This window comes from Eupeodes corollae, chromosome 3 (assembly GCF_945859685.1).
Source record: "Eupeodes corollae chromosome 3, idEupCoro1.1, whole genome shotgun sequence".
Lineage (NCBI taxonomy): Eukaryota > Metazoa > Arthropoda > Insecta > Diptera > Syrphidae > Eupeodes > Eupeodes corollae.
Window position 1 is genome coordinate 6,885,403 of NC_079149.1, and position 11,097 is coordinate 6,896,499.

At 40.6% G+C, this 11,097-nt stretch overlaps 1 protein-coding gene across 1 annotated transcript; it reads left to right on the top strand.

Annotated features, from left to right (window-relative positions):
* The first annotated feature begins 1,051 nt into the window (after positions 1-1,051).
* On the top strand, positions 1,052-7,570 carry LOC129949213 (spatacsin). The gene is made up of 7 exons (XM_056060520.1): positions 1,052-3,481; positions 3,542-4,051; positions 4,112-5,270; positions 5,333-5,661; positions 5,777-6,858; positions 6,914-7,075; positions 7,134-7,570. The coding sequence occupies exons 1-7, from the start codon at positions 1,493-1,495 to the stop codon at positions 7,348-7,350; spliced, it is 5,448 nt and encodes a 1,815-aa protein (XP_055916495.1). The 5' UTR covers positions 1,052-1,492; the 3' UTR covers positions 7,351-7,570.
* The last annotated feature ends 3,527 nt before the right edge of the window (positions 7,571-11,097 follow it).

Consider the following 11,097-nt stretch of genomic DNA (forward strand, 5'->3'; position numbering starts at 1 on the left):
TCTCGTCCTTTTATGCAGCGCCGCTTTGCGTGCCTGTTGTTTGGCTGCATTTGCCTGCCGATATTCCTCATCAAACCATCTTGCATCTTGGCAATGTTGCCACTTGTTTTCGATACATTGTTTTGGCAGCAGAGAACTTCGAGAGAGGTTTCTTGTAACTCGGTCGGAAAAGGACTTGGCGATCTCTGGAGATTGTAGCCGTTCGACGTTGTACCTTCTCCCAGCACCTCCCTGTTTTGCCTTGGGTCTGGAAACCTGAAGTGCTACCTTGCCTAGGGTATTGGTCCGAGTCGATGTTAGCTCCACGGACTCGATCGCAATATGGTTAATCTGGTTGATGGTAGATTGATCTGGAGAACTCCAAGTTCCTTTGTGGATGTTGAGGTGTGGAAAACGCGTACTGGCTACCATTAACCCTTTGCATTAATACTTATAAGCCCTTTGCACTAATACTTATAAAATTTCAGCTGTCAGATCAACAAATCCAAGTTTTCCTTTTTATCTAAAGGTTTAAGCAATTTTAAACAAATTAGAGGATTCATCAATTCCACCTTCTTCTTTAGGAAATGAAGATTTTTAAAATGTTTAGCTGGAAATTGACAGCTCTATCGCACTCATTAACTCGTACACGAAGTTACACTAATGCAATGGCATAAACGAAATCCAATCGTATTCAATACAAAAATTTTTTAACGGAAATTTGAATCTACCAATGGAAAGCCCGATAAAATTACTGAAAAATATTATATCAGTTATTTTCAAACGATCAGTACATAAATTGTATTTTGAATCCAAAGAAAACACATTAAATCATTCATTCAAACATTTTGTATTGCTTTCAAATACCTAACTATTGTCTACAGAAACAGACCTAACAATTTCTTTTGTAAGAGAACCAAGTGCAAACAGACCCCATTTCAGTTTATTTCTAATGTTCTGTTTTTCACACTCGCACTGTCGACCATATGATTCTGACATTTCCCATCAAATCTGATATCTGCCAAATCTGACACAACACCCCCATTAAAAAAAAAAAAAAAAACAACCATCCAAAGAAAAGAAAAAGTTTCTTCAGTCTTCACTCTTTCTTGAAAAGTGTTATCGTTTGGTGGTTGTCTTGTTTCTTGCGTCTCTAATTAATCTTTTGCATCATCCAAATACAAAAAGTCCATTAACAACAAAAAACCTTATCTCCTGACTCGTATTTAATGTCCATCCTTTATCAATTGTTGCTTCGGAATAACAAAGCAAAGTACAAATGCAGCATTGGTTCTCGTATCAGTGCTAGGAATTGGAATTGGAAACGTACTCAGTTTCGTCGTTTTCGCTTGAATGACGAAGACGTGATGAATTCCAATTCTGTTGTTAGCTAATAGTTAGAAGATTCTGTGTGTTTTTCGTATCCGTTTTTGAAATAGAAGAAGTGAAAAAAGAAAGTTTCTTTGTTTTTTGTTTGATTTTGTAGTCGTTTGGGTTAAGGTTTCTCCTTCCGATGGCTTCGTTTGCGCGCGAAAAACTCTTAAAATCGTGGTCACTAGTTCCGGAAGTGACTCTGATTAAAGAGGTGGCTACCAAAGGTGAGCATGTCCAGCTTTGCATTGAATATTTAGCCCGAAAGAATGAGATGCCAATCGACGAATGTACGCAATATTTTCATGACGTCGTTGACTTATATGTGGCAAGGTTACTTGGGGAGAAGCTTGTTTGTAAGGCAGATAATGTCCTGAAGAACGTCCATCGCAATGTGAAGCACGTGTTCCTTGAATTCGGATTCCAATGTCCCAATGAGGAGGTCATGGAAGCCATTGTTGAGCATTTGAAGAAGAAAGACCCGGTGGAATTCGAGGAAGACATGAGGGAACTCTACTTCTATCACTGTATTGTGGTTCAAATCAAAAACCATCCCGCATTGCTTGACGAGGCAAAGAGAGAGAATTCCAAGAGAATGAGTTTGGAGAATTTCCTTAACCTCTCTGAGACCACTCAGAGAAAACTCATGGCAAAGCTCTATATGGTCACAAAGAATGCGACAATCCTGAGTCGGATAAAGAAGCAGGACTTGTGGGATTGTTTCGTCGAGGGTCAGCATCACTTGGAACTCATCCAATGGTGCTATGCCGTCGAAGCTGATTCTGAGGAAGACGGCTTCTGCAAATGGCCGGTGGAGGTCGAAATGTACGAGTTCGCTCTGAACAAACTCAAAAACCCTCCCGACACTCTAAGAAATCACTTTGCTCGCAAAGGCTTCATCTTTGCCGATGAAAAATACGACGTTTCCATGGCGCTTCGAAGGATCTGCTCCTCGGAGAGCTTCAAAACCAACAAGGAAGTCATAGATAAGCTGAATATAGGTCAATTCGTCATGGCCCAACCGAACCTCTATCCAATTTTGCTGAGAGAATTTGTGTCATCCCGGGAATTGGAAGAAATCCGAGACTCCACGGCCAACGGAAAGGAGTTCCTCGACTTGATTCTCTCGCTCAAATACCACGACATCAAAACCCGCCAAGGATTTCAACAGATCGCCTACTCGGTTCGTCAATATTTGGACAGCAAAAACGTCGCCTTCGACGACTCATCCCTGTCACTCGTGGAATTTCTCCTGAACGACGCTAATAGCGTTTCATCCCTTAATGCATTCCTGCACTCCAATCAAATGCCTTACCTCACCGCCTTGGCCAAACGACTTGAAGAGAGCTCCCAAACCATTCCATCGCCTTATGATCTCCTTAAGCGCTTCAAAAACCTCGACTTCCAGCAGATTTGCAACGAATCGGGAGTCGAAGAGGTGGCCTCGTTCTCAAACCCGCTTCTCTGTGAGAAGTTCTCCCGCAAATACCAACTCAACTTCCTCCACTATCTCAAGCAACAACGGAGTTGCTATGCCGCATATTTTTTCTTTGTGGAGCACCTTAAAAGCTATTCCCAGATCACAAAGACGCAGCTCTTCACCTCCACTGAAACGGTTGCTGAATTGGCTCTGCAAAGCTCGACTAATCCCGATTTAGTGGCTCACTGCGTGGCATTCAGTGAAATGCTGGGATTCGATACTCAGAATCTGAGGAGCTTCATCAAGCTCTCGCGTATCTCCGAAGGACAGGAGGACAACGATATTCAGTTCTTTGGATTTGGAGATCTCATTGTGACCTGCGAACAACGCTTGGCTCAGAATCTTGAAGTTTTTCCTCTGTGCGAGTATCAAGCTCTCATGAGGATCGCCGAGTGTAACCAGTACAAGAAATGGCCGGAGGCTATTATCGAAAAGTACTGCCGAGCCAACGACTGGTGGAAGATCCTCGTCCTGGTGCATTTCTTCGACATGCCTCTGGAGCAGGTCAAGAGAATTTCACGGCTCTTTAAATGCAGGGAGATTGGTGAGCATCTAATTCGAGCCCTTTCCTACGAACCCAATACCGAGAAACCTAAACGTCGACCCAGTGTCTCGAGACAGAAAGCCAGATCGATTAAATATGAGAACTTGGTAAGTATCGGCTTTTATTTGGAGGCAAATGAGCCCAGACTAATGGTTTTTTCTTTCTAGCCCTCGACGACATCAGCCGAGACCTTGACATCGTCTATAAGTTCCTCGAATGATCCCAATGCCCTGTTCAAAGCCTCCAATCAAATCCGCTTTCTCCACGAAAATGACTCGGTGGACATCTTCGCCATAATCCTCCTCAGTTCCAATTCGATTCCAGAAGAGCGAATCTTCTGGGATCTGAACAAATTTCTCGAGATAATCGTAGACACTCATACGTACTCGACTTCAGTGAATCTTATGAAGAACGCCATTAACTATAACCTTCCCATTCTGTCGCTGCTCTCTGCCACAGTCTCGTCCCAGAATCTCGACTGGAATTGGCTCATTTGGTTGGCTGTTTCGACAGATTTCTGGAGTGAGATCATCTCGGTTCATCATTGTGGCAGAACCACTTCCAATCTCAGTACGCTCTCGCATGGAATCAATCAGACAGTCTGGGCGTTGATAGAGCATTGCGTCTGCGATGGATATGTCCAGACGCTCTACCAGAGTTTTGAAATCTTCTATAAGGTGAGAGATACTTTCTCAAAACTGGTTCCTCTCACTTGAAATAGTTTTTCTCTCTTCTAGGACACTCCTATCGCTCAGTTGACGAGATTCCTTCACGAAACGAATCAACATATCTTCACCGATGACGTGGTAAATGAACTTCGCATGTTCCTCTTAGCCTGGAGCAATGACGAACTCGAGTTGCCCTTCTGCGAAAACCCAAAGAAAGATCAGTTAATGTTCCAGACCACCAGATTGCTAATGCTCCATTTGAAGGAGAACTTCAGTTCGAGGTTCTATCAGGACAAATTTCTCACACTCATTTGCCATTCGGGCATTAGTGACATAAGCGGCATTGTGGACTTCTGCCTGCTCAAGGAAGCCTTCACCATAATCAGGGCCATTCCAACGATAGAAATCAACTTCTTGAACCTCCTCGACCAGGGCAATCTGGAATACGATGAGATCCTATCGATTCTAGTCGAAACCAAGCGCTACGATGAGGCCATCAAACTGTCCACATTGTTGAGTCTTCCCATCAGTGACATCGTCTACGCCAAGTGGATATCGGAGGCGGAATCTCTGGACTCGGAGAACCTCGATTTCGATCGCTATGAGGAGGAAATCGTCGATCATAGTTTGCCGCCGGAAATCCTGGTGAATTTCTGTCTCTTCTCGGCCGGCAGACTCACCCAGATGTGCCCGAAGAAGTACATGTTGCTGAAGCGCGCCCTGGACGCTATCAAGAGCCACCACCTCTTCCCGAATGAGTCGTTCGATCGGGACCAAATCGAGTACGACATGGTTTTGTGTTATCTGCAGGTTCCCGAGGAAGACGTCGAGAAGTGTGACATCTATTACTCCGAGTACTACGAGGAGATCATGCTGAAGGAGCGTTGTGTCTTGTACAAGTCGTTTCTGGAGCTGAAAGAACTGGCAGGCATCGAGGACCTCACATCGAGTCTGAAGATCGAACTCACCGAGAAAATGAAGCTCCGTCTGGCTTTACTGCTGAATAAGCTCCTGGACGATGGGGATATTGTGGAGGCCTTGAGGCTGCAGGCTTTGTTCGAATATCGACCAATTGACTTGCATTTCATTGTGTTCTGTATGGCTCTGGCAGAAGGGCTGACCACGATGAGGAATTTATCGCAAGAGGAGCGTCAGATGCTAAGTGAGATCGAAAAGAGTTCGTTTTCCAAGTTCAATAAGAGGACGTTGGGGAATTTAAAACCAAGTGGTATGCTGTTTTTTGAAGTTCGTGTAATCAATGTCAAGCACTGTAAGATTCTCCCTTTTCAGGAACATCATCTCCTCTCAAAATGGGTGACTTATCGGATTCCAATTCGACTATGGAACTGTTGGAATTCGAGGAGATTCCTCCAAAAGAGGAACAAGAAATTCTGAATGCCATTCAGGGAATCGCTTCGAAGTTGAAATTCGGAGTGAATCTGGGCAAACGGATTGTGATGACATATCGAGCGGCAATGTACTTGGACAAGGAGTACATAGATGTGCTCCGAACAAAGGATCAAGCTTATCTCTTAAAGAAGGCAACGAAAGAGGATTGTCTGCATAAATTGTTGGTGGTGTCTGATATTTTCACATCGACGCAAATGACTCCTTTGGAGGTAAGAAGAATTGTTGGTTCCACTTACTCACCTCAGAGATTCAATTTCCTTGTCCTGTTGCCCTTAAGTTCTTCCACTTAGGTTAGAGAAGTTAATACCTTGAATTTATTTCCAGATAGCTGAACACCTCTCCTTTGAAATCGCCACCGCCGTCATTCGTCCACGCTTCTACCTCTTCGAAGTCGATCAACAGCCGAAGAGCATCAATCAGCTGAAGAACAGTGTCCTGTGGGGTTTCAATCTAGAGCGGGAGTTCCACCTGTTTCTGGAGCTCTGTCCAAGCACAACGCTTCTCGGTAACAGTCTACTCGACTACTGTGACGCCCTGAAAACCTATCGGAAGTTCCAAGATGGCAAAGACTACGATGCCAGCGATGTCTTCGAAAAACTATCCGAGATAATTCGTCTCTATGGACTGCCAAATGCTGCTCCCGGTACAACTCAGGTTCTCTCCCACAAGAAGCAAAATCTCATCTATGTCGAGTTGCTCATCAAAGCCCATCAATGTTTTGTGCACGAGTGTTCGATGGAAGGTATTGCAAATGTTTTGACCAGAGCCAAGGCTCTGAATACGATCCTGACCAATGCCAAGTCATGGTCGTTGATTGTTCGGATGCTCATCGGGTTGGCGCGGTATCGGGAGATGTTCTATTGCTTTGATTCGCTCATCAAGAACGATCAATTCGAGTCGTTGTTGGGGCAGTTTGAGGAGTATAAGGCTGTTAGTTTGCGGCAGGCGATACTCACATACCTCCGGGAGTATTGTCCCGACAATAAGGACTATCTAAAGTTGGCCGGGTTACATTTTTCCATGTACAAGGAATTGGCAGAGATGTGGGAGATCGAAGGTAGGGATGTCCTGGCTGTTGTGGCGAGTACATCTCAAACTTCTGGAGGGGAAATTTCGGCGGAACAGCTTAAGATTTCGTCACAGCATGCTGCTCCGATTCCGAAGCTAAAATGCAGCCAGGAGTTGTTGGTTCTTCTAAATCAGGCCCTCGAATACTTCACCCATGCCACAGAGAGCTACCTAATGGACAATAAGCTGTTGCCAGCTCAAAAGAGTGTCTCGATGGCGGAACTGATTGCCATGCAGATTGATTTGGTTAACAAGGGATTGACAAGTGGAAAGTGTGTTTCAGTCATGGCGGTGCAGTCAAGGGAAGACCTCAAGGAGTTGGTTTACTCAGAATTGAGGTAAATACAATAAAATAGGACTTCTTCTAAATATTTGTAAAATAATTTTCTATAGAGTTCCTCAAGCTATGATCCTGAGTCGTGCTTATTCGATCGAAATCAATTGGGCTGAAGCGATTCTCTTCCAATATGTGGTTCTAGAGAGAAAGGCTTATCTCACCGAGTTCCTAAGTCAAATGCATATCAGTGATGCTTTGATTGAAAATGTCGTTAAGGGGTAAGTTTATATTCTGTCAAGGATTTGGATTTGTAACTCTTTCTCCTCCTCGTTCTAGATTTCAACTTTATTCCCTAAGCAATGCAGTGAATAGACAAATGGAAGAGAATCTTTGTGTTTTGGTGGAGAATGTGCAGTCAATTGCCTTAAAGTACAAACTAGCATCGTTGTTGAATATGAAATCAACGGTAATGTCGCTTCTAAATGAACAAACTGTTTATTATTTAAAGGATACAAATTATGGACGAAATGAAGGCAATATTGCTGAGGTATAACTTAGCCCTCAGCAGTGTTTAGGATTAGGACAGTGTTATTTTTCTTATTATGTATTGTTAAAATTTAATTCAGGAATGTAAATTAGTTTTTAAGTCGTTTACAAAATAATCTTTTGTTATCTTATGTATTTTTTGTTTCAGTTTACTTTATGCAATATTTTTATATAAAATTATACACAAACCATAAAATAAATAAAATGCAAATTGTTATACACACCCACACCTAAAATTTGGTTTTGCGAATGAGTAAATGGGCAGGTTCCGACGCCATAAGATTAGGCAAGTTTCTAGTGTCTGATTGGTTAGGTGCCAAAAAATGACCTTCCAATTGAGTCAACTTTAATGGAAAGTAGACTGGAATGTTAGTGAAGAAAAATCTCCCTACCTATCAAATCAAGTCTGCTTCTGTCAAATTGACAGTTCATCATGTTTTTTCATTCAAATGAAAGTTGAACTTTATTACTAAATGATTTATTCATTTGATGCTTTCTGTAAAAGGGTTGATTGTCAATTTGGAAAATATATTAGCAATATTTCCTTAGAATAAAAAATAATGATGGACTTATGGACTTGTAGGTTGCTCGAGGAGTGCTTTGTAGACAATAATGCTTACGGTAGTTTTTGTACTATAAACTCAGAGTAGAGGTTTGTGAAGTAAAGTTCTGAATTTTAATTTCATGACACTTGAAAAACTAACTGGTTGCCTAAGTAATAAGGGTCAGTTTTCAGTTGAATGAAAAAACATGATCAACTGCCATTTTGACAGAAGCAAACTTGACTTGATATTTAAGTAGTATTCACATGAGCGCGACCAACGAACGACGAATGAATTACAAAATGTGAGTTTATATACTTTTGAAGACATATTTCCACACAAATTCTTAACAAAACGATAGCAATATAGTTTCTATTTGATTTATGATACATACTTTTACATTAAATTATAATGTATTAATAAATTTAAGAAAACAAATTTATTCGTCGCGAAAAAAATTATAGTTGATACGAACTCTCAAACTTTATTCGCGTTCCACATTATCCACACTCGCAACGAATAAAATAATCGCTCGTACTCAACCTAAAAAGTCATTCTTGTTTTGGTTTCGGTGGTGTATGGTGTTCGGCTGTGGCTTCATTCGCGACGAATTAAAAACTCTCATGTGAAAGAAACGTCAAAATCGACGAATATTCGTTGGTCGTTGGTCGTGCTCATTAAAACTGATTATTAAGGCTGTTAATAGAATTGGAAACATGTGACAATAGTTCAGAGAGTTTCGTATGCTTTTTTTTGTCCTAACATTGCACAAAAGTTTATTTTCCAATCTTCTAAAAGCAAATATCTCCAGAATTTTACAAAACCAGCTCCATACTTCGCGTTCATGAGCCATAACTTGTGTCCAGTTCAGTCTTAATGGTTTTGGGCTCATTTTAACCATTTGAGTTTGCAAAAGTTTTCCGGCATCTTTTGATGTCTGTTTCAAGGTTGTCTCAAAGACAGTGGCTTTGTTGTGGGTCATTCGCTACCTATGGAGGCCTTTAAACGGCTTTTTTATTCCAAGTTTGTTCGTTAATCTGGAAAACCGATTGTCGAAAACCTAAAAATAAAAACCTTACCTTCTTCTAATCTCTGAAGTAGAAGTCTTGTCATGAAAAGTGCTTTCTCAAATTAGCCGTTCGGGCTCGGCTTTAAATTGTAGGTTCCTTAAATCCCTGTCAACATTTCACAAAGGAATGGTTGACAGTTGTAAATCACAAAGCCCTAGTTGTCAACGGACTGTTGCGCCAATTAATTTGTATTTAATTTAATTTTTTTCATTCTTGACCTAGATCTTTCAAAACACAGATTTCCTATGTTTTTGCATTCCATGGGGCAAAATAAATTGATTTATTTTTGATTTATAATCCAATCTGCATGACTGGATTTTTTGGCAGATTTGTCTCTTTTTGGTCTAATATTGGGCAGGTTCTGGCAGTATATGGGACAACACTCCTGAGGCAAGCTACAAGTCCATCAAGACTTGTATTTTCTACTGTAAAGAAATATTTCTTTTGCAATTTGTCAAGTAAAGCTTTTGACACAAAACATTAAATGACGCTGTGCAGAAAATAAGTAAATCGTAGAGTAATAAATTACAGCCTTCAGTTGAATGAAATGTCATTTTGATAGAAGTAGACTTGACTTAAAAGTTAGGGATATTTTTCTTGACTAACTTTCCAGTCTACTTTCCACTAAAGTTGCCTTAATTGGAAGGTAATATTTTGGCATCTAGCCAATCCGATACTAGAAACTTGTCTAACTTTCAAGTCCTTTATGTCGTCGGAACCTGCGCATTAATACAATTCAGAAAAAAAGTGTTTAGCTGAAAATTTGACAGCTCTACCGCACTCGTTAACACGACTATAAATCGTGTTTCATGCGCTACGAAAAACAAATCAATTTTTGTCGAAAATCTGAATTTAAACATGGAAAACTCCATAAGGGAACGCGTTCATATTAGAATAACAGATTTGTCAAAGCAGCTTCCATATGACAACTTTGACTGTGATTTTCTTTCTAATGGGAATTTCCATTGGCAAAATAAATCCATATATTTTTTGTTTAAACTTTTAAAAACGTCGACTTCTTTTTTTTTTCAAAGAACGATCAGTATATTTGCTTGTGAATGTTTTACCGGTAAAAGTTTTGTAGGGGAGGGAAGATATGTTCAAAATAACCGATATGCATTTTTGACACTTACAAGAAGGAAATATCTATTCTAAGTGTTTCATCCTTTTGTGGCTGAAGAGCCGTCCACCTCGTTTTCGTACCTCTTACGCTCGCCCTTAATGAATATTATGCATACAGACTTCCGTTTACAAGGTGTAATTTGACTCAAGAACTAAAGCCTCTTCACCATTTCAAGCATCGTCAATGGTGACAATAGTGACAAGAAATGTCAATAGTGGATTATCAATTTTCTAAGAAAATTACCTTCAGTGATGAGGCAGATTTTCACCTCAGTGGGTTCGTCAAAAAGCAGGATTTCCGCATTAGAGTTTATGGGCTAGCGGCTTCATCGAGCTTATTTTTTTCCTAAATGATGTTCTCTATAGTGAGCTTTGAACGAAATTTTTATGGTCCGAATTAGAATGAAACAATGGCTGTTTTGGGCGGCAAACTCAATAGCTCAATAATCCAACACTTCGAGAGCGATGATTTGGCACATTATCAGCATAGAACATTGATTATGCCTCACCTTCATCGAACATTTTAACCATCGGACAGATGTCTTTGACGCTGAGGTCGTTTCGGCTATTTTATTTATACATAATTGAACCTAACCATGTTTTATCATATTAAAAAGAAGTTACAATAAATAATTTGTGTTTTATTCACAATCAACATCGGTCCTTAAGTCCTTTAGACACTCTTTAATCCCCAAAAGTGACAGTTTGGTGTGCTTTATAGGTTGGTGGAATTATTGGTCCTAATTCCCTTTGAAACACTGCTGGCCATAACGTTCCTGTCAATGGTGACTGCTTTTGAGAGCACGGATTACTGACTTTTTCCTCGATCAATTGTATCACAAACATGATGTGCCGAAAGGAAACGTTAAGTACACACAGTTTCATTTTACGGACCCTTGAATTGACCTATAAGTTCGTGTGATTTAACGCCCCTTGTCTATTTTCTATGGGAATACGAGAAGTCACTTGTTTGCGCTCAAAAGCCCGAATGGCTATGAAATTGTCTATGATGACGTTTAA